Source organism: Pseudophryne corroboree, chromosome 6 (assembly GCF_028390025.1).
Source record: "Pseudophryne corroboree isolate aPseCor3 chromosome 6, aPseCor3.hap2, whole genome shotgun sequence".
Taxonomy (NCBI): domain Eukaryota; kingdom Metazoa; phylum Chordata; class Amphibia; order Anura; family Myobatrachidae; genus Pseudophryne; species Pseudophryne corroboree.
The window spans coordinates 228,960,286-228,984,821 of record NC_086449.1 but is presented as its reverse complement, the minus strand read 5'-3'; the positions used below and the strand labels follow the sequence as shown (position 1 = coordinate 228,984,821).

General features: G+C 43.3%; 1 protein-coding gene across 2 annotated transcripts in view; it reads right to left on the bottom strand.

Annotated features, from left to right (window-relative positions):
• AGBL1 (AGBL carboxypeptidase 1) overlaps window positions 1-24,536 on the bottom strand; it is a 1,210,518-nt gene that overhangs the window by 319,920 nt on the left and 866,062 nt on the right. For both annotated transcript variants that reach the window (XM_063925754.1, XM_063925755.1), the window contains one exon: window positions 12,306-12,466. In XM_063925754.1, coding sequence (XP_063781824.1) covers window positions 12,306-12,466 — 161 coding nt within the window. The remainder of the gene's footprint in view (window positions 1-12,305; window positions 12,467-24,536) is intronic.

Sequence of the window (24,536 nt, the reverse complement as noted above, 5' to 3'; positions counted from 1 at the left end):
CCCCCCCCCCAGCGCCCTGCACCCATCAATGACCGGAGTGTGAGGTGTGCATGGGGAGCAATGGCGCACAGCTGCAGTGCTGTGCGCTACCTTAATGAAGACCGGAGTCTTCAGCCGCCGATTTCCTGGACGTTCTTCTTGCTTCTGGCTCTGCAAGGGGGACGGCGGCGCGGCTCCGGGACCGGACGACCGAGGCTGGGCCTGTGCTCGATCCCTCTGGAGCTAATGGTGTCCAGTAGCCTAGAAGCCCAAGCTAGCTGCAAGCAGGTAGGTTCGCTTCTCTCCCCTAAGTCCCTCGTAGTCTGTTGCCAGCAGATCTCACTGAAAATAAAAACCCTAAATATACTTTCTTTTCTAGAAGCTCAGGAGAGCCCATAGTTTGCATCCAGCTCGAGCCAGGCACAGATTCTAACTGAGGTCTGGAGGAGGGGCATAGAGGGAGGAGCCAGTGCACACCAGGTAGTCCTAATTCTTTCTTAGAGCGCCCAGTCTCCTTCGGAGCCCGCTATTCCCCATGGTCCTTATGGAGTTCCCAGCATCCACTAGGACGTCAGAGAAAAGGGGTATATGCATACGGGGGTGGGGGAGTAACCCCCTAGGGGGAGATCTATCACTAGTGGGGATAGGGGGAGTAATCACTAGGGGGAGATCCCTAGTGGGTATGGGGAAGGCATAAAATAAAGTTACATTATTCTGAATGGAGATAATTATTATTATTACAGTACATTTGTCACAGGGTAGGAGGAGGGGGTTGGTTTATAAAACATGGATTTTTGAAAAAAAAAATTAATACTAAGGGGGTGTGGGGGCTATTCTTATTAGGATTTATGACCATTAGGGTGGGGGGTTATTGCCATTTGGGGATGAGAAGTTATTAAATAATGGGAGCGAAGGACATAGGGAATTGTAAAGGTACTAATACAGGTTGAGTATCCCATATCCAAATATTCCGAAATACGGAATATTCCGAAATACGGACTTTTTTGAGTGAGAGTGAGATAGTGAAATCTTTGTTTTCTGTGGCTCAATGTACTCAAACTTTATTTAATACACAAAGTTATTAAAAATATTGTATTAAATGACCTTCAGGCTGTGTGTATAAGGTGTATATGAAACATAAATGAATTGTGTGAATATACACACACTTTGTTTAATGCACAAAGTTATTAAAAATATTGGCTAAAATGACCTTCAGGCTGTGTTATACAGGTGTATATGAAACATAAATGCATTCTGTGCTTAGACTTGGGTCCCATCGCCATGATATCTCATTATGGTATGCAATTATTCCAAAATACAGAAAAATCTGATATCCAAAATACCTCTGGTCCCAAGCGTTTTGGATAAGGGATACTCAACCTGTATACCAACGTCAGGATCCCAGCTTTTAGATGGCCGGCTTGGGTGGAGGACGAGGACAACAAAGCCCCATGGGTGTTGTGGACACCCGTGAATGGGAATAGTCCCTGTTGGCCGGCACGCTCACTGGTGGGCTATTCAGCGTTCGAGATCCTGACGCCGGTATTGTGACTGGTGGTCTCCCAACCGCCGGTCACATAACCGCATCCCATATCTATATATCTATCTATATATCTCTATCCCTCTATCTATATATATTTTTTTTTTATATAAAATATTTGAATGTATTATTAAAAATACTTTTTAAACTTTCTTAAAAATCCTGTAGTAAAGAATCAGTTAAATGGTTAATATGCCTGGTGGATGTTTAAACCCATTAGGCTGCGGCAGCGGACTCCGCTAAGACAGTATAGAAGGATTAGGATCTCTGGGGGTTAATGGTTGCATTATAATTTGATTCACATTCCTTGTGATTGGTTAAATGTTAAAAGCGGTGGAGTTGGGGTGTGATGAGGCTAGGTGTATCCTGTCTGGAATATTCTACTTCTTCTTGCCTGTCGGACATCCCACACTGTCCCTCTCTCCCTAGTTTTGGCAGCTTGTGTTTTGTAGGAAAGAATGGCCGCAGTGACCATCTTGCTATAGTTCTTGAGGTGACCCCTGACAATGCATGGGTTAGGCTGATTTCTACCCTACTGGGGTCAGCGGCACCATCAGTCCAGGTAGGCTTTACAGCAGGCATGTCAAACTCATGGTCATCCAGCTGTTGTGAAACTACAAGTCCCAGCATGCTTTACCAGGTAATCAGTGGAAGGTATGCTGGCAAAACATGCTAGGACTTGTAGTTTCACAACAGCAGGAGGGCCATGAGTTTGACATGCCTGCTTTACAGTATGTTGTGTGTCATTAGGAGGGAAATTGAATATGTTGAGTGGAGTGTGTTAAATTGGCAGATGGCTTCCCATCTAGGCCACTGACTGTAGAGAGTTTGGCAGATTGCTATACTGTGGGAAGCACCTTTCTCTCTTCACCATATTTCTCTTCATTAAAATAAGCATACATATTAGAATAAAGCCGACACTTTTCCCCATCAATTTTTGCCTGTGTGTCAATCATTTTGATAAGTTTGTGTGTTTTACTAACATTTTAATAAGTGTGGGCTGACATCAGCCACTATGGAGTTTAACTGTACAGTTCAACAATGAAACTGCAATTTAACCATGAAAAATGTAATACGAGCAATGTTTGTAGAAATTGCCAATGGTTTTGAAAAGCACTATGGGAGATTCTAGGGGGCATGTGGAAGGAATGGTGGCTACGGGAGGGGCACGATATTGTAAATGACATCATTACCTACTGTGCGCAAAACATATCCTCTAAAATTGTACTACTATACATATGTCTACTAAGAGGGCATATTATATCCTCAAAACAATTCAGTGGCCTGGAACACAGGACAGACTTTACTTTGTAATATGAATACAAGCTACCTAAGAAAACAAATCCATTGTGAGAGTAATTATAACTCATTTAGGGGGACATGTTAAGCAGTGATAAAAGTGGAGAAGTGAGCAAGTGGAGAAATTTCCCATGGCAACCAATCCGCTGCTTCGTACAATTGTATAATATGGAAAATAAGATTTTACTTACCGATAAATCTATTTCTCGTAGTCCGTAGTGGATGCTGGGACTCCGTAAGGACCATGGGAATAGCGGCTCCGCAGGAGACAGGGCACAAAATAAAAGCTTAAGGATCAGGTGGTGTGCACTGGCTCCTCCCCCTATGACCCTCCTCCAAGCCTCAGTTAGGATACTGTGCCCGGACGAGCGTACATAATAAGGAAGGATATTGAATCCCGGGTAAGACTCATACCAGCCACACCAATCACACCGTACAACTTGTGATCTGAACCCAGTTAACAGTATGATAAACGCAAAGGAGCCTCTGAAAAGATGGCTCACAACAATAACCCGAATCTTTGTAACAATAACTATATACAAGTATTGCAGACAATCCGCACTAGGGATGGGCGCCCAGCATCCACTACGGACTACGAGAAATAGATTTATCGGTAAGTAAAATCTTATTTTCTCTGACGTCCTAGTGGATGCTGGGACTCCGTAAGGACCATGGGGATTATACCAAAGCTCCCAAACGGGCGGGAGAGTGCGGATGACTCTGCAGCACCGAATGAGAGAACTCCAGGTCCTCCTCAGCCAGGGTATCAAATTTGTAGAATTTAGCAAACGTGTTTGCCCCTGACCAAGTAGCTGCTCGGCAAAGTTGTAAAGCCGAGACCCCTCGGGCAGCCGCCCAAGATGAGCCCACTTTCCTTGTGGAATGGGCTTTTACTGATTTTGGCTGTGGCAATCCTGCCACAGAATGTGCAAGCTGAATTGTACTACAAATCCAACGAGCAATCGTCTGCTTAGAAGCAGGAGCACCCAGCTTGTTGGGTGCATACAGGATAAACAGCGAGTCAGATTTTCTGACTCCAGCCGTCCTGGAAACATATATTTTCAAGGCCCTGACAACGTCAAGCAACTTAGAGTCCTCTAAGTCCCTGGTAGCCGCAGGTACCACAATAGGTTGGTTCATGTGAAATGCAGAAACCACCTTAGGTAGAAATTGAGGACGAGTCCTCAATTCCGCCCTGTCAGAATGAAAAATTAAGTAAGGGCTTTTATATGATAAAGCCGCCAATTCTGACACACGCCTGGCTGAAGCCAAGGCTAACAGCATCGACACCTTCCATGTGAGATATTTTAAGTCCACAGTGGAAAGTGGTTCAAACCAATGTGACTTTAGAAAACTCAACACCACATTGAGATCCCAAGGTGCCACTGGAGGCACAAAAGGAGGCTGTATGTGCAGCACCCCTTTTACAAATGTCTGAACTTCAGGTACTGAAGCCAGTTCTTTCTGGAAGAAAATCGACAGGGCCGAAATTTGAACCTTAATGGACCCTAATTTTAGGCCCATAGACAGTCCTGTTTGCAGGAAATGAAGGAAACGACCCAGTTGAAATTCCTCTGTAGGGGCCTTCTTGGCCTCACACCACGCAACATATTTACGCCAAATGCGGTGATAATGTTTTGCGGTTACGTCCTTCCTGGCTTTGACCAGAGTAGGGATGACTTCTTCTGGAATGCCTTTTTCCCTCAGGATCCGGCGTTCAACCGCCATGCCGTCAAACGCAGCCGCGGTAAGTCCTGGAACAGACAAGGCCCCTGCAATAGCAGGTCCTTTCTTAGAGGTAGAGGCCACGGTTCGTCCGTGAGCATCTCTTGAAGTTCCGGGTACCAAGTCCGTCTTGGCCAATCCGGAACCACGAGTATAGTTCTTACTCCTCTCCTTCTTATGATTCTCAGTACTTTTGGTATGAGAGGCAGAGGAGGGAACACATACACTGACTGGTACACCCACGGCGTTACCAGAGCGTCCACTGCTATTGCCTGAGGGTCCCTTGACCTGGCGCAATATCTGTCCAGTTTTTTGTTTAGACGTGACGCCATCATGTCCACCTTTGGTTTTTCCCAACGGTTTACAATCAGGTGGAAGACTTCTGGGTGAAGTCCCCACTCTCCCGGGTGAAGGTCGTGTCTGCTGAGGAAGTCTGCTTCCCAGTTGTCCACTCCCGGAATGAATACTGCTGACAGTGCTATCACATGATTTTCCGCCCAGCGAAGAATCCTTGCAGCTTCTGCCATTGCCCTCCTGCTTCTCGTGCCGCCCTGTCTGTTTACGTGGGCGACTGACGTGATGTTGTCCGATTGGATCAACACCGCCTGACCCTGAAGCAGAGGTTTTGCTTGACTTAGGGCATTGTAAATGGCCCTTAGTTCCAGAATGTTTATATGAAGAGACGTTTCCAAGCTTGACCACAGGCCCTGGAAATTCCTTCCCTGTGTGACTGCTCCCCAGCCTCTCAGGCTGGCATCCGTGGTTACCAGGATCCAATCCTGAATGCCAAATCTGCGGCCCTCTAGTAGATGAGCACTCTGCAGCCACCACAGGAGAGACACCCTTGTCCTTGGCGACAGGGTTATCCGCTGATGCATCTGCAGATGCGATCCGGACCATTTGTCCAGTAGATCCCACTGAAATGTTCTTGCATGGAATCTTCCGAATGGAATCGCTTCGTAAGAAGCCACCATTTTCCCCAGGACCCTCGTGCACTGATGCACTGAGACCTGTCCTGGTTTTAGGAGGTTCCTGACTAGCTCGGATAACTCCCTGGCCTTCTCCTCCGGGAGAAACACCTTCTTCTGGACTGTGTCCAGAATCATTCCTAGGAACAGTAGACGTGTCGTTGGAATCAGCTGCGATTTTGGAATATTTAGAATCCACCCGTGCTGACGTAACACTACCTGAGATAGTGCTACTCCGACTTCTAACTGTTCCCTGGATCTTGCCCTTATCAGGAGATCGTCCAAGTAAGGGATAATTAAGATGCCTTTTCTTCGTAGAAGAATCATTTCGGCCATTACCTTGGTAAAGACCCGAGGTGCCGTGGACAATCCAAACGGCAGCGTCTGAAACTGATAATGACAGTTTTGTACTACAAACCTGAGGTACCCTTGGTGAGAAGGGTATATCGGGACGTGGAGATAAGCATCTTTGATGTCCAGAGACACCATATAGTCCCCTTCTTCCAGGTTTGCTATCACTGCTCTGAGTGACTCCATCTTGAATTTGAACCTTTTTATGTAAGTGTTCAAGGATTTCAGATTTAAAATTGGTCTCACCGAGCCGTCCGGCTTCGGTACCACAAACAGCGTGGAATAATACCCCTTTCCTTGTTGCAGGAGGGGTACCTTGATTATCACCTGCTGGGAATACAGCTTGTGAATGGCTTCCAAAACTGCCTCCCTGTCGGAGGGAGACTTTGGTAAAGCAGACTTCAGGAAACGACGAGGGGGAAACGCCTCGAATTCCAGTTTGTACCCCTGCGATACTACCTGTAGAATCCAGGGATCCACTTGCGAGTGAGCCCACTGCGCGTTGAAATTCTTGAGACGGGCCCCCACCATATCTGAGTCTGCTTGTAAAGCCCCAGCGTCATGCTGAAGACTTGGCAGAAGCAGGGGAGGGCTTCTGCTCCTGTGAAGCGGCTGCATGGTGCAGTCTTTTTCCTCTTCCTCTGCCCCGGGGCAGAAAAGAATGTCCTTTTGCTCGCTTGTACTTATGGGAACGAAAGGACTGAGTTAGAAAAGACGGTGTCTTTTTCTGCTGATGTGGAGTGACCTGGGGTAAAAAGGTGGATTTTCCAGCCGTTGCCGTGGCCACCAGGTCCGATAGACCAGCCCCAAATAACTCCTCCCCTTTATACGGCAATACTTCCATGTGCCGTTTGGAATCCGCATCCCCTGACCACTGTCGCGTCCATAACGCTCTTCTGGCAGAGATGGACATAGCACTTACTCTTGATGCCAGGGTGCAAATATCCCTCTGTGCATCGCGCATATATAGTAATGCATCCTTTAAATGTTCTATAGTTAACAAAATATTGTCCCTATCCAGGGTATCAATATTCTCGGTCAGGGAATCCGACCATGCGACTCCAGCACTGCACATCCAGGCTGAGGCGATTGCTGGTCACAGTATAACACCAGTATGTGTGTATATACTTTTTAGGATATTTTCCAGCCTTCTATCAGCTGGTTCTTTGAGGGTAGCCGTATCAGGAGACGGTAACGCTACTTGTTTTGATAAACGTGTGAGCACCTTATCTACCCTAGGGGGTGTTTCCCAACGCGCCCTAACCTCTGGCGGGAAAGGATATAATGCTAATAATTTTTTTGAAATTAGCTGTTTTTTATCGGGGAAAACCCACGCTTTTTCACACACCTCATTTATTTCCTCTGACTCAGGAAAAAATATTGGTAGTTTTTTCTCACCCCACATAATACCCTTCTTTGTGGTACTTGTAGTGTCAGAAAGGTTCAATGCCTCTTTCATTGCCGTGATCATGTAACGTGTGGCCCTACTGGACATTACGTTTGTCTCGTCACCGTCGACACTAGACTCAGTATCTGTGTCAGGGTCTGTGTCGACCCACTGAGGTAACGGGCGTTTTAGCGCCCCTGACGGTGTCTGAGACGCCTGGACAGGCACTAATTGATTTGCCGGCTGTCTCATGTCGTCAACAGTTTTTTGCAAATTGCTGACATTATCACTTAATTGTTTAAATACAATCATTCAGTCAGGTGTCGACTCCCTAGGGGGTGACATCACCAACACAGGCAACTGCTCCGCCTCCACATAATTTTCCTCCTCATACATGTCGACACACGCGTACCGACACACAGCACACACACCGGGAATGCTCTGATAGAGGACAGGACCCCACTTAGCCCTTTGGAGAGACAGAGGGAGAGTCTGCCAGCACACACCCAGCGCTATATATATATATACAGGGATAACCTTATATAAGTGTTATTCCCTTATAGCTGGTTAATATATTTATTTGCTGCCAAACGTGCCCCCCCTTCTCTTTTTTACCCGGATTCTGAAGCAGGACTGCAGGGGAGAGTCAGGGAGCCGTCCTTCCAGCGGAGCTGTGAGGGAAAATGGCGCTTGTGTGCTGAGGAGATAGGCTCCGCCCCTTCACGACGTCCTTATCTCCCGCTTTTTTGTGTAAAATGGCAGGGGATTAAAATACATCCATATAGCCCAGGAGCTATATGTGATGTATTCTGTTTTGCCACCTAAGGTATTCTGTTATATTGCGTCTCAGGGCGCTCCCCCCCCAGCGCCCCGCACCCTCAGTGACCGGAGTGTGAAGTGTGCTGAGAGCAATGGCGCACAGCTGCGGTGCTGTGCGCTACCTTAGTCTGAAGACAGGATGTCTTCTGCCGCCGATTTCACTGGACCTCTTCGTCTCTTCTGGCTCTGTAAGGGGGACGGCGGCGCGGCTCCGGTGACCCATCCAGGCTGAACCTGTGATCGTCCCTCTGGAGCTAGTGTCCAGTAGCCTAAGAAACCCGATCCACTCTGCACTCAGGTGAGTCCGTTTCTTCTCCCCTTAGTCCCACGATGCAGTGAGCCTGTTGCCAGCAGGACTCACTGAAAATAAAAAAACCTAACTAAACTTTTATTCTAAGCAGCTCAGGAGAGCCACCTAGATTGCACCCTTCTCGGCCGGGCACAAAAATCTAACTGAGGCTTGGAGGAGGGTCATAGGGGGAGGAGCCAGTGCACACCACCTGATCCTTAAGCTTTTATTTTGTGCCCTGTCTCCTGCGGAGCCGCTATTCCCATGGTCCTTACGGAGTCCCAGCATCCACTAGGACGTCAGAGAAATTAGAAATGTTATGTCAATGCTGATTGGTTGCCATGTGCAACTTCTCCACTTTTATCAATGCTTAGTACATGTCCCCCTTACACAGGTGTCCTCATATACCAATCCTTTTTGTGCTACATGGCTAGAGATACATAGCATGACATAGGGAGAGATGTACTAAGCCTTGGAGAGTGACAAAGTGGAGATAAACTACCAACCAATAATCTCTCAACTGTCACGTTATGGTTGGTAGTTTATCTCTCTACGCCATGGGTTTTCAATTCCTGGACTTTGGTACTTTTTCCTAAATTTAGCATCTTATTCACATAGCCACATACAAAGTCACTTATAGTGTCTAAGCAGTTTAGAACAGTGCATTTGTTGAACAAAAATCAGTAGAAAGTTTAAGCACAACGTGTGAGGTGTGAAGCACGGCAAGTCCATCTTTTGTCTTTTTACGCAGGTTAGCTTCGGAGTTGTACACATCAGCTGCATGCAATGCCAGTGTCCAGGGTACCAGCGTGTTGTACTGTCTTTTTATCACATTAGTAATGAGACTTACGGCCTAATGTAGACCTGATCGCAGCAGCAAAATCTCTCTCTAATAGGCAAAACCATGTGCACTCCAGGGGTGCAGATATAACGTGCAGAGAGAGTTAGATTTGGGTGGGTTATTGTTTCTGTGCAGGGTAAATACTGGCTGCTTAATTTTTACACTGCAATTTAGATTTCAGTTTGAACACACCTCACCCAAATCTGACTATCTGCATAGGTTATATCTGCCCCACCTACACTGCATATGGTTTTGGCCATTAGTGAAAAATTTTGCTGCTACGATCAGGTTTGAATTACGCCGTAAGATGCGTAGCTTGTGAAACAGTCTGTGTCAAGACATGCTGTGGCTTTAGTCACAAAGGCTGTGGGGATAGGTGTATGAGGACACATCTGTAGATAAATCCAAGAAGGATATACATCACCTGTTTACAAGCTTTTTCTTTTTGCATATTTTTGGATATAGGTATATGCTTAGGTAGCAACTGTAAGAGAGGTACTTGCAGTCCAGAGCTCAACCTATGACATATGTACATCCCAAACAAATAACATTGGTAAATGGGTTACTTCTGTTTGTTAAATAAATTATATATTTAAAGTATAACTGTCAAATTGAAGAATAAAAAAAAAAAAACACTAAGTGACCTACAGTATTTATCAATTAATATTTGCGGGAAAACCTGCATAATACCAAGTACCCTTAAATTGTATCTATGGGGGATATTTATCTACTGCAATCCCCTCTTTAGAAACCTAACAGGGCTGCTTATTTGCTGAATTCACCAAGCTCCAGAATGCAAAGTGATTACTTCACTTCTAACATCTCAGAGATGGGCTCCATGATTCTAGGGGCATTTGAGCAACGGACGGTGCTTCTGGAGCTTCTTGGGAGGCAGATAGAGAATTCTGCCCAGCTGCTCTGATTGTGAATTACACACAATCAAATTTGCCAGACAGCATTCTCTACCTGTCTTCCAGCCTGACAGTGAATGGCTGTCTACATGCTGATTAGTGAATGGCTGGAGCTATCCACCAATCCGAGTGCTGACAGCCATTCATGTTATGGAAGCATGTGGACAGATTGCAGAATGGCAGGAGGGTTATGATTTTCTTAATGTTTCATTTATTCCCATTAAGGAGTGGGTAAGAGCCCCAGTGCATTGCTTTGCCCAGGGCTTATAATGCTATTAAGTCCCTGGCCCTATGGGTATATTTTAATACATCCAGGCAATTTTTAATTTCTTACTGCTTCAATAAAGGCTAAAAAATTATAATTAATGTGTCTAGAAATCCATAATTAATAAATATGACTTTAAGAGATTCCTTGGAACACAGTTATAACACTTTGGGAGTGCGGTATTGAGCACTGTACTGTACATCAATTGCAATAACATATTAAGAGAATTTGGGATAAAATTAAACAAAAATAGTGTGTAGTGATAGTTCCAAATCTGTGGCCCCAAAATGAAAAACAAAAAATTGAAGAATAATCCAGTCAAAACAAATCTGCTCGTCACTGGACATATTGCTAGTTAATGAAGATTACCACTATAGTCTAAGGCAGGGATGGGGAACCTTCGGCCCTCCAGCTATTGTTTAACTACACATCCCAGCATGCCCTGCAAGAGTTTTAGTATGGCCAAATAGCAAAACTGTAGCAAGGCATGCTGGTATGTGTAGTTCAACAGCAGCTGGAGGGACGAAGGTTCCCCACCCCTCATTTACAGAGAGGTCTAAGGCCTCGTTTACAGAGAGCTTTCAATAAGCACGGTTAAACATCTTGGATTTGCCCCTGAGTAGCTGGATGTCTCACACTTAGGAGACAGTGATGCAAACTAGAAAATGCATCTATAATTGCACACTCTCTACCCCTTTATCTCATTGCAATACTATGCTTGGTGCAACTAAAAAATCGATACAAGACATTCGCTTTTTTGAAAGTCGTAAAAAAAGGTCTATGAATTAAAATGCTTAACTCACTGTCACATCTGGATCAAATGAGCCTCTCGATATCTCTTGAAATTTAATTGAAAATACACCTCTGCAAACACTTTCATTTGCAATAATGTGCCTATTATTTGGACCAACAGAGATTCTAAATCACTTGGAGACATATCACATTTTTCACTTGATCATTTTATCTAAATGTTATTTCAATTAATACATTTTTTTTATCACCAAACCTCTTAATTTGTTATGCATCCCAATACAATAAATAAAATAATTCTCATACGTTGTTGAATGGTAACAGTTCCACAGAGGGTTGAAGAGAAAACTGGCAGACGTTTGTGGTTCATCAGGACAGGTTGCAAGTACAAAAAGCAATATACTGTCCTTTCATAGTGTATATCATATGGAACGTCATTTTACCTTTTGAGTGGATTTAACCTTTATGCAGTGTTTATATTACCCAATATGTACAGTATGTCGGATAGATGAATAATAATAATAATAATATATAAAATTGTATGGGGTTGTTTATCCATATTTGCTGCTGGCATTCAGTAAATTCAGTTATAGGTATGTATGGTCATGCATCTTATACAAAAAAAAACCCCTCTTTCCACGTGAAATATGGAGGCATGTAATACTGAACACATCACAACTAATAATCATTTCCATCGATTTAACATCTGTACTACAAAAACATTTATTACAGCATTACCATTCCATACAGTAAGTCAGTTTTTGCTTATGGGCATCTGACAAAAACTATGCATACTGTATTAGAAAATCACCATTTTAAATATTTAATAAAAAAACAAACACAGGGATCTATTCAATTGATCCAAGTTAGAAAAACTGCATTTTTTACTTTTATAGGTCGAATATGGATTCGACCTACTCAAGTCAGTTGCAGTTTTTCTGACTTGTCGGAAAATACGTGGATCGGCGGATTAGCCGCGGATCCACATATTTTGTCGGATTTGCAGGCATTTTGTACAAGTTTTTGGCCCATTTTCAACAGTGCCTATTCGACGTTAAATAAAGTCAGATCGGCATTGTCGAAAACGGGCAATACCTGTCGAAAACGTCCGTAAATTGAATACTGAAGTGTCAAGTCGGACACTAATTGAATACTGCTGATAGCGGTTAAGGAGATCTTACCTTGTTCTCTGTTTGTCAGTGTTTTCTCTTTCTGCCTCTATCAGTGCCTCCATCTGGGGAAGCAGAGTAGTGTTGTAAAGGGATTTCGATTGAAGAATTAAAAGTCCCAGGCAGAATTTTGCTCCCATTTCCTCTAGTTCCCTTGTTCCAACTTGCAAACCCTGTGGAATGTGTAGAGGATATGCATATGAATAGGCCACAATCAATCTTCAAGATAAACAATTGGTATTAGAATGTGTGCACATTAATTTAACTGAATTCCATGAAACCATTAATAACTTCTACAGTTGTATGTAAATGATTCTGCAACAGATCACAGATGATGAGCCAGCACTACAGTATGTATAGAAAAGTGTAGAATTCTTTGGTGACTTAATTATAATTTTATTTAACTTAATTATAATTTTGCTTATTAAAGAGTCACTAATATAAAAGATATCTGACCTGTTTCCAAAAAATATGAATGTCTGGAGCAGCTGCAACAATTCTGAGCCAAGAAGTTGACCAATATAGAGGGTAAAATAACATTAATGAAATATATTGACCCAAGTGAAGAGATTTTTTAATGTATTAAGTGTTGTAAAACAGACCAATGTAGAATTAAACTTAATTTCTTCCTTTTAATGTAAAGTAACCTTATCACTGGCATAGTCAGCTCTTAACATGAGAGAAAGCAAATATGGAAAATTAGGCATTTTCAAATTCAGACATCAACATCTAAATACATTATTTGCATTCACACAATATCAATTCTTTCCCCTCACAATTATTATTATCCTTTATTTATATGGCGCCACAAGGGTTCCGCAGCACCCAATTACAGAGTACATGAATAATCAAACAGGAAAACAGCAACTTACAGTTGATGACAGTATAGGACAAATACAGGGTAAATAAACATAGTTACATCAGCAGATGACACTGGAATAAGTATCAGGTGGCAGAAGACTGCTGGAGTTGATGCAGTTGATGATTATTAAAGTAAGAAAGGATAAGCACATGAGGGAAGAGGGCCCTGCTCGTGAGAGCTTACATTCTAAAGTAATACAATTTACTAAAGTAAAGTAATACATTCTAAAGTAATACAATATATTACTATTACTATTCCCCACATACATACACACACACAAAATACAGAAACCGTTTAAAACAAGACTGCCCAAACATAGTGATCACAATACAGCAAACAGAGCATTCCAGTGACCACCATACAATACACACAGCATCACAATGACTGCCATACAGTACAATTAATTAATTTAAGCAACTATATGTCATTTATAGTATTTCATGTAATATTTAAACTCTTTGCCATCAGACAAGAGGCACATTTAGCGGTGATAACGGACTTTTCACGTGAAAAGTCCGATATTTGGGTGAAAAAACGGACTTTTCACGTGAAACGCAATTACAGCCTATTCAAATTTTCCGTGAAAACTTATCGGTGATCATTTTTTCACTAATTTCACTTCACCTACTCTGAGCAGGTGAAAAGTTGGGAAAAGTCACTATTTTAAGGTAAAAATGTTTGAATATGGTCCAGAACTCCTGGGACACCCCCCTTAATGACTAATTACGCACGTTGAAGTTTTTAATTATTTTTAATTGGCCAATAATGACATGTCATTTTTGGGGTGAAAAAGTTCAAAGTGATGGAAATTGGGGTTCAAGGTATGGGACAGGTATATTGGGGTGCTTTATGAGTGGGACAGGTGTTTTTAGGCTTGCAGATGGGAGTAATCGGTCTGTTTCCACTTTTTTTTAAAGTACCCTAAAATGACCCAAATATATACTTATACCCATTTTCATGTACCCCAAATTTAATGAGAGCATTTATTTTGCTCAAAAAAACTTGCTTTCTATCATTTTTTGCATTTTTGAAAAAAAAAATGCATTTAACAGCCATTTCACACAATTTAAGTCCCCAAAAACTCTCTAATGTGATCTCTAACACACTTCTCTTCTGTTTTCCTATGTTAGTTTAGCATTTTTTGGGGTACAGGCTGATTTCCCCATTTTCACGCGAATTTGCAGATAATTGAATACCCTAGACAGGGTCTTAAGTACAGTCAGAAAGCAAGATGTCCCTTAGTATGACTCATTGCTGCTCTAGAGCTGACTATGGATATAAAGAGAGATTGTTTAATATAGTAAAAAGTGGAATAAAGAAGGTATCCGAGTATACGCAGAGATTTGGGTGAAAGGATAAAAGTTGTGCAGTAAGAAATGTGTAAGGTGTATATGGTATACAGGTAAATGAGAGAAAAATGGATATATACAGAGAGGGGTCAGAATATACAGAAGGAAATAGGTACAGATGGGTCCACGGTTATCTTGACTAGTTTTCTGAGCCTAGGCACAACATGATTTATCAGCATTAACCCTTCATCTATTGTTCTCAGCTGCAATACAATACAGAGAACAATACAGCAGGGGATTAAGTAATTACAGAAGGGGATTAAGTCCGATTGGCCAGTCTCAGTTAATCCTGTTAAAGGTTAAGATATGAGAAACCATCTTTTAAACAGAGAAGGGGTACACAGAAAGAAAAAAAAAACTGTAGAAAGCATTAGATTGTAGAAATCTGCTATACATTTATAAAAGAGGTGGATGCACAACAATGGAATGCATGTATCTCAAGGGAAGGTGGCTCTATGTGCAGGTGAATGTATCAAGATAACGGTTATACTAAGTGTGCCAGTAACCAAGGTAAGTTACTTGCAGTTTAGTAGTAGGAATCACCAGGATGAGAGAAAGCAAGAATGCACCATCTTGGTATTGCACCCTTTATGCAATTAACAGCTGAAGGGTTACTGTAGTGTCACTGACATCTGCTACTGCTATTATATGTTACACAGAACTACACGTCTCTGAAATGCTTATTACAATACCTTAGGATTTGTAAATAATGTAGGTGACTAGACCTTCTTACACCTACCTTACCCTAGAAAAGAGCATGGCTTGCTTTGTTGACTGTTCTATTTTACATATACAGATACATATGCAGCTGTAAGTATACAGCATTTTCATAGTCTGCTGTGTAATAGTCTAAATTTAGTTGGGTTATATTATAGCCATCAGCTGAACAGTCAGACACTTTTCTTCCAAACCGGGTATACACTACAGGCAATCCATGTCGAGCGCGGGAGAAGCCCTAATACAGAGCAGAGTCATAGACCCAGGTTGTTGCTGTTCACACACACAGTAGCATAAACCCGGGTTGATGCACGTTCACAGGCAGAAACCCGGGATTTTTGTTGTGTCTGAAATGGGTATAAGTGTCATAATACATTGCAACATCCACAAACTTTGAAGTACAAATCATAAGCCACTTGAACTATGAAATTAGAAATAGTTTTGCAATTGCTGAATTATAGCTGCCATCATGTTCTATGAGTCAGTATGCTGTAATTGGGATGTACTTGGGGTCCCGGCAGTCAGAATGCCTGCACCTGTTAGAATGCAGACGTTGGCATCCCAACAGATGGGATCCTCAAATGTAAGTATTCCAGGGAGGTTAGGTTTAGGTTGTTGGAAGGCATACTTGCCTACCTGACCCTCTCCATGAGGGAGAAAATGCTCTATTCCTGGAATTTTCTGGTAATGTATGATTGCCATCACCTGTGGTGAGCTAGTTAATTGATAACAAAGGTGTTTCACCACAGGTGATGGCAATCATACATTACCAGGAAAGTCAAGGAACAGAGCATTTTCTCCCTCATGGAGAGGGTCAGGTAGGCAAGTATACTGGAAGGGAGGGTTCGGGTCAGGCTGCAGCCAGGGGAGGTTAGAGATCAGCTGCGGAGAGGGAGGGTTAGATTTTGACTGCAGGGAGGGAGAGGATTAGGGTTAGCTGCCTCCTCTGCCCCTGTTGGGATTTCAAACAGTCAGGATGCCCCATACCCAAACCTTGTAATCATAGAACTGTAAAATATTTCAGTAACATTGTAGCATCAGACCCTCCAACGTGACCCCTTCTATAAAGATACAAAACGCTCTGCTCCTTGTCTTCACTCTTCATTCATGATTGCATCACCTCTGTTAAACTATTTCATTGATGAGTAGTAGGTTGTTTCAATTCGTAACAGCAATAAAACTAAAAGGGAAGTGCAGGAGCAGATTATTTTGCACCTGAAGAGGTCTGTAGCACTAAGCACTTCACTGCTATCATACTAGAGCAAAGATAAGAAAGGCAGAACAAGCCATTCAGGTTATATTCTCACAGTAAATGCACAGAAAACATACAGTATACTCCTTAAACTATGTTGAAAATACAGAACAGCTTGTGACATGAAAAGTTGCAAATTTGAAAGTAATTTAAGATCAACATCCATCAAGATCGACATACATAACATTCTCTACATTTCAGGTCCATGCTATACGCCTCTACCAACCTACTAATCTTCGAGTTGCTGTCATTTACCGTCCCCCTGGCATTTCATCCAAATTCCTCGACAACTTTACTTCGTGGCTACCTCACCTCCTCTCTTCTGACATTCCCTCCAATATCCTAAGTGATTTCAATATCCATATCGATGGGTGGTATTCAGTATACCGGTTGTTGGGATCCCATGGCACGGGTGTAGTACGGGTGACCGGCGGTCTCCTGACCGCCGGTCACCTTACCGACGCCGGGATCCCGGCAGCATACCGACGCCGGGATCTCGGCGGGGAGGGGCGAGTGCAGCAAGCCCCTTGCGGGCTCGCCTCGCTCGCCACGCTGCGGGCTCGGTGGCGACCTGCGGTCGCCACGGATTCTATTCCCACTCTATGGGTGTCGTGGACACCCACGAGTGGAAATAGTCCCTGTTGGTCGGCATGCCGACCATCGGGATAGTGAGCAGTCGGGCTCACGGAGGAGGTCATGTGACTGTCGGTCAGCCGACCAGCGGTCACATGACTACCACCCCATGGCACAGTATACCGGCACCGGAATCCCGACAACGGGCATACCAACACCTTTTCTCCTTCTTGGGGGTCCACGACCACCCTGGGTGAGAATAGATAGCGTGGCACGCATAGCGCGCCACCATGCCCGCAGCGTGGTGGTGCAGCGAGCCCGCAAGCGGCTCATTTACGCTTGCCCCGCTGTCAGCAAGCCAGCGGCAGGGATCCCAGCGCCAGAATGTTGGCCACCAGGGACCCGGTTGCTGGCAACTCATACCACACCCCTATCAATAACCCCCACAAAATCACCTGTCTCTAATTTCCTTAACCTCACCTCTTCACTTGATCTCTCCCAGTGGACTTCCTCACCCTCCCATGTGAACGGGAGCTCTCTGTCTCTGGTTTTCACTCACCGTTGCCATATTTCTGATTTCTCCATCTCCCCTTTTCCCCCCTCTGACCACCACCTGCTCTCATTCAACTTATCTTTCTCTGCTTCCCCATCTCTCGCTTCTAAGGCTACCATCACTAAGCATAACATTTAGGCTATTGACACCTCTTCCCTATCCTCCCTGTTCAACTCGCTTATCTCTCCTATTCTCTCTCTCATGCCTTGAACAAGCCACATCCCTATACAATGCATCCCTTACTTCCGCTCCACCAACCAACATTCACCCTTGCAGATCAATACCTCAACCCTGGCACACCAAATGCACCAGATATCTTCAAAAATGCTGAGCGACAGTGGAGGAAATCACGCTCTAAGGCAGACTTCCTCCATTTCAAACTTATGCTCTCATCCTTCAGTGCTGCCCTTTCCCTCTCTAAACAATCATACTTCAAAATTCTCATCTCCTCCCAGTCTTCCAACCCCCGGCGCCCTTTTGCACTGTCAACTTCCTCCTCTGCCCACAACCACCTTCCTCTCCCATCCTCATTGTCTGCCCTTGACTTTGCCACTTATTTTACATACAAGATTGACTCAATACATCAGGACATCACATCCCACGAGACCAGCAACCAGCCATCACCCATCCCTTACCACCCCTCCCCTTCCCTTTCACGAACTCTGACATCGTTCTCCCATATATTTGGTGAGGAAGTCATGGCCCTCATCTGTTCCTCCCCCCTTAACCCTATCCCCTCCCACCTACTCTGCTACCTTACTCCTTCTGCCTGTTCCCATCTTGCCCACCTTCTCAATCTCTCCCTCTCATCAGGCACTGTCCCCTCTGCCTTCAAGCGTGCTCTTCTCTCCCCTATTCTTAAAAAAACCTACCCTTGATCCAAACACCCTCTCCAACTACCAACCCATCTCTCCTCCCTTTTGCCTCCAAACTCCTTGAGCATATTGTCTATAACCGCCTCACTGCCTTTCTTTCCTCTCACTCTCTGCTTGATCCATTCCAGTCTGGTTTCCATTCTCTCCACTGAAATTGCCCTCACAAAAGTCTGCAATGACCTCCATGCAGCCAAATCTAAGGGCCACTACTTTCTGCTTATTCTTCTAGACCTCTCTGCTGCTTTTGATACTGTGGACCGCCCTCTCCTTCTGCAAATCCTTCACTCTCTTGGTCTGCGTGATATTGCCCTCTCCTGGCTGTCCTCTGACCTCTCTGATCATTCCTTCTGTCTCCTCTCATGATGCTACCTCCCCCCCACTTCCACTAACTGTTGGTGTCCCCCAAGGTTCTGTTCTTGGTCCTCTTTAGGTGAACTCAGTTCTTTTAACTTCCAATATCACCTCTATGCTGATGACACTCAAATTTACATTTCCCCCCTCCCCATACCCCCCCCCCCCCCCGATCTCTCCCTGGCTCTCCTTACTCGTACCTCCAACTGTCTCTCTGCTATCCCTTCCTGGATGTCCCAGCGCTTTCTTAAACTCAACATGTTCAAGACTGAGCTGATCATCTTCCCACCCTCCGGCACAACCTCACCTCCCACAATCTTATTATCTACTGATGACATAACTATCTCCTCTATCCCCCCAAGTATGCGGTTTTTGCATAATCTTCAACTCCTCCCCCTCTCCTTCAAACCTCACATTCAGCACCTCTAACAAACCTATCATTTTCAACTCAAAAATATTTCCAGGATTAGACCCTCTCACCCCCAGGATGCCACCAAGACTCACTGATCATTTCCAGACTGGACTACTGTAATCCCCTCCTAACTGGCACCCCTGAAAATTACCTCTTTCCACTCCAATCTACCCTCAATGCTGCAGCCCGGCTCACCTTCCTTAAAGGCACTATCTCCACCTCCCCTCTCCGACAAGCCCTCCACTGGCTTCCCTTCCCTTTCAGAATCCAATTCAAATTTCTCACATACTTACAAAGCACTCACCACTCCTCTCCAATTTACATCTATGACCTTTTCTCCCCCTTTACTCTCCCACCCATCCTCTTTGGTCTGCTAATGCACGCCGACTCTCCTGTCTTCTGATTACTTCCTCCCACTCCTATCTCCAAGATTTTTCACGTACTGCTCCCTTACTCTGGTATACTCTACCTCTCCCTCTCAAACTCTCCACCTCTCTACAGAACTTCAAACAGGCTCTTAAGACCCACTTCTTTACCAAACAGAGCCAAATCTCATCCTAATTCTCTGTTCCACACTGTCTACCCCATATGTGTCACCCCTGTCTGTCTGCCCCTCCCCTTTAGAATGTAAGCTCTCACAAGTAGGGCCCTCATCCTTCATGTGCTTATCTTTTTTCTTACCTTAATTACATGTACTTGTCCTATATTGTCTTCAAGTGTAAGGCACTGTTTTCCTGTTTTTATTATTAGTATGTGTACTCTAAGTGAGCACTGCAGAACCCTTCTGGCACCATATAAAGGATAAAAATAATTAAAATAACAACAACAACAACAACAACAACAACAACAACATACAGTATTCAAAGAGAGTAAACAGTGTATGTAACTTGTTCTTCAAATGTGTACATTTGATCAAAAATTTGTGCCAAACATGTTTTATGCTCCAAATCATGAATGACTAATTTATCAGTTTGATCATCTCCACAGATCGATCCAGCATGGCCATATATGTGAAGATGTTTTCCCTAGCAGTAATGAAGCTAGATTTCCATTTTTAAGTGGTGTATTCTATTCATGTCTGATCCTTTACGATGAAAAGGATCAAACATGTGTGTCTTCAATGCCCGGCCAAACCCAACAGGTTTGGCCCATTCCCGACAATGCCAATCCGACTTTTTAACCTGTCGGGTTTGGCAGCGCTTCTGACAATACACGTGGATCGCGGCTATCCATGTGCTTTCTGACAGGTTTCCAACAAGTCGGATTTCCTGACTTGTCGGAAAAAAGGGGGCAGAATTGAATAGGTCGGAACCCCTTCCGACCTAAAACAGTGGGAAACTGCCGTCTTTCCGACAAGATGGTAGTTTCCGGCTTCAATTGAATACCCCCCCCCCCAAGTCTATGTCCCTGGGCCACATTTTCTGTGCTTCCCTAACACCAATGTGCTCTCTATCCATACAAGATAAATGCACAGCTACTATTCAGTTAAATGTTTGAATTTCGTAAATGATAAATGCTTCTCCCCTCTAGCCAATAGCTCGAGCATATGAGATCTTACCACAAATACAGGCCTAAACATTATACAGGAATCATGCAGTACTGTAGTGCAGCAATGTCTTGATAACCACTGTAGCAGACAGTTTCTCCACAGCTGGAGCACCACTTGATGGCTGATTATTGAGAATGCAGAACAATTACAGAATAATCCTCCCTTTGAGAGCCATATGCAGATTTCCTGCGGGTGGGTTATAGTAAAATGGGATGAAAGCAAGTCTACTGTAATTGAAGGTCTCATCAGACATTAGTTTGCACTCTTGTACAATAGCATGTGCTGACAAGTGTGTGTGTGTGCTGAACGACATGAGCGAGGAGAACATCAGGGTTATAGACAATATGCATTTCTTTATGGTAATGATATCCCTTTTCAATAAGATTATGTTTTTGCATAGAACAGCATTGCTGAGATAAGCCCTTTCTAGGCACTTTACAAGAGGATTTAGTGTCTGCTTAGCAGGGATATACAAGTGGAAGTCTTTCTAATGGCCTTGTCAGTTGGTATCTACATCTTACTGTCCCGCAGATGTCACACACAATTCATGTAGGCACTCAAGGTGAATTTAGAGCAAAGCCAGCAGTATTTACAGAAAAGATGAATACAAATTCTAATAAGCATTTGGAAGTCATGTCATTTTAAATGCTAACGTAGAAAGGTTTATTTCCAGCCTTCATTTTTGCACAAGTTAAGTTAATTATCTACCCATCCCGGAGTGTGCTATAATAGGGTGTAGCACCAACATTTGTGGTTTTGTATATGCTATGGGAAGTGAGCAAGGTGAAAACAGTAAAAATGTCACATCATGCGCTTCCTACTTCCACTCAAGGACCACTGTGCTTCATTAACTTATACTGCTCTATTTCTCACCTAAAATACAGCTCAATACAGCCTGCTTCATGTCTTAAATCATGAGACTGAGACTGCTTGTTTTACTTATCACTTTTTTCAACAGTGTTATTTTTTATCAGTACAGGAAATAAAGAGAAAAGGAATAGAAAATAAAAGGGAAGGAGGTATTGGGGGACAAGCATAGCATACATGGTCACAATCATTCATTTGCACATACCATAGCAGCATGCCAACATAAAACATATTTGCAGTGTTGCTTCTGTACAGTACATGAATGACATAACATATCAAAGGGGTTGTACGAAGCAGTGATGAGAATGGATAAGTGGACCAGTGATGAAATGGACCATAGAAAACTATCACCTTTCAGGAAGCAATTCACATACATTCTATAAAATTTTAGGTACAGTAGATGATTATTGGTTGTTATGGGCAACTTTTCAATGTATCTACTTTTCCACTATTTTCACTACTTGCTTCGTCAACCCCAATATGTTGGATTAACGGAGTTTAAGGATCTATTAGATAGATATGAGACAAAAGACACAAAATGTGTAATTGGAAGGAAGTTGGTAGGGTGCTTTAAATATAGGCTTCATGGGAAGATAATTTGGAGAGAACCATCTTCTCCATACAAGGGATTTCTGTACAGTATAGGTGTCAGAAGAAAGGCCTTAAGGTATTCAGGATTTAGAAGTATGAGCAGGCAGAATTGCATTGTCAATTAGTGAATGAATACGGTTATATAACTCTTACAAATAACTCGTAATCCTAGGGCAGTGCCACCATACATTTACTAATGTTATTTGCCTATTAGTGACACATAAGGATTTATCATTACCCTCCTGTGGGAAACCAACATTTTAGCCTTGGTGGTGGTCTCAGGACTTGCTATACAGTAGGTGTTTTTTTACTGATTTTGTGTCATAGGGCTGCAACTGTTCAAGCTCCCAGCTCTGCAATTTGATGTTTATGCAGCCATCTTTACAGCCAAGATCATACTAACCACACAGCATACAGCATCCTCTTGTGTGCCTCCCAACTGATAGCATTTTGTGTGCTTCTGGGATATTGTGTTTTTGAAATCAGATAATTGACTGGGAGATTTTATCTGTACTTTCTACTGTACTTCAATCTCTACTTGCCAATAGGTAAAGAGGAAGAGAGATGCAGATGCACATTCTTAGCACTAAGAACACGGATAGTAAAAATAATTTAAATAAACCCTCACAATTAACATAGAGTATAATTGAAGTTCTTAGCACACATTTGTGCAAATAAGCGGGCCCATGTACCACGGCCAGGTGACTTCATCACATGGGTCCCTAACATTCCTAATATTATCACATTCTGTAAATTTATTCAGGACTTACTTCTAAATAGGGCCCTATCAATGTGTGATCTGAAATGCAGGAACACAGCTAATTAAAACACCTGAGGGTGAATGGGAGGAGTGCCAATCCAGAGGAAGGAAGCCTTAAGGGGGTACTCACGGAGCGATCGCTGCTTAAAATCTAAGCAATCTGACTAGATTGCTTAGATTTTAAGCACGATCGCTCCATGTGTAGCCCCCTCAGCGATAGCGATGCGCAGCCCCGCGCATCGCTATCGCTGCTGCTAGATTAGCCTGCATGCAGGCCAATCTAGCGGGTCGCTCACTTCACCCGCTGGGTGAAGTGAGCGGCCCCCCCGTCTCCCCCCGCGCGCTCAGCACAGATCGCGCTGTGCTGAGCGCCGGGAGAGATGTGTGCTGAGCGGTTCGCTCAGCACACATCTCTCTGCCATCGGCCAGTGAGTACTGGCCTTTACCTTCCAGTGTACAATATATACACAAATATAGTGGAAAAAAAGAGGGGAACCTGGACTGCACATCCATTGTTGAAGAGGTCAGTAAGATCTCAGAGGCACAAAGTCAGTTTGTGATACCACAGTCCCTAAAAAAAACAAAAAAACTTCTGTGCATGACAATTTGTGTCAAGTGTAAAAATGTGACTGGGATTTTTCTAGAAGATAGAGCACCTATAGATATGTACTCTTACATCCTTGCTAGAGTCATGCTAAACAGCCCTTGAAGTCACGCAAAGCCATGGCGGGACTCAGTAAAACAGAGCATCTTTTTTTTGTGTTTTTTTCCGTGAAAATGCGTCTTCGATTCAAAATAATGTAATACGATACACAAACAGCTTCTGTTGATGAAAATGATATGTAGCATGTTTAAATTGTTTGTGTAATTGCGGCTTTATCAGCATCCGAACTGCCACGTGCTATGCTAGGAAAACACTAACATAGCATTTTTTATGCAAATACAGTTGGTCACACACAGAATATAGGCATGCTGCATATCATTTTAATCATCAGAAACTGTTCATGCAAAAAGACGCTCTGTGCTACAGAGTCACACGGCACTCACACGTTGTATAATGCAACTTGTAGCACGTGGAGCAAACATGTAAAAGGATACATCTGTATCACAAGTCTTATAAATACCAAGGCCTTAGGAGCCTGACTAGCTTATATAGAGTGTACTAATGATAGTTTGATGAATCCAGCTCTACATTGTACAGTTCTGTTAAAGTTGCCACTTATGAAAACTATCTCCAGGATACTTAACAAAATGAAGAAAAAAAACAAAAAACAAATATAGTGTCAAAAAATAAATCAGAAGCTATTGTGATTGGAGAGCTGCTTTTGTTGGCAGCTAAACTCACATACCTTTCCTCACATCTGAAGAGCATTTAAATTACTGTCACTGGAGTGTAATTGTGTAGTAGGGTTGCTGTCCCTATGAACTTATGGTCAGATGTTGTGTAGTAAGCATATTGGAAAACCTTGTTTGTGAGCCTTGGGTGAGTATATATATATATATATATATATATATATACATATATATATATC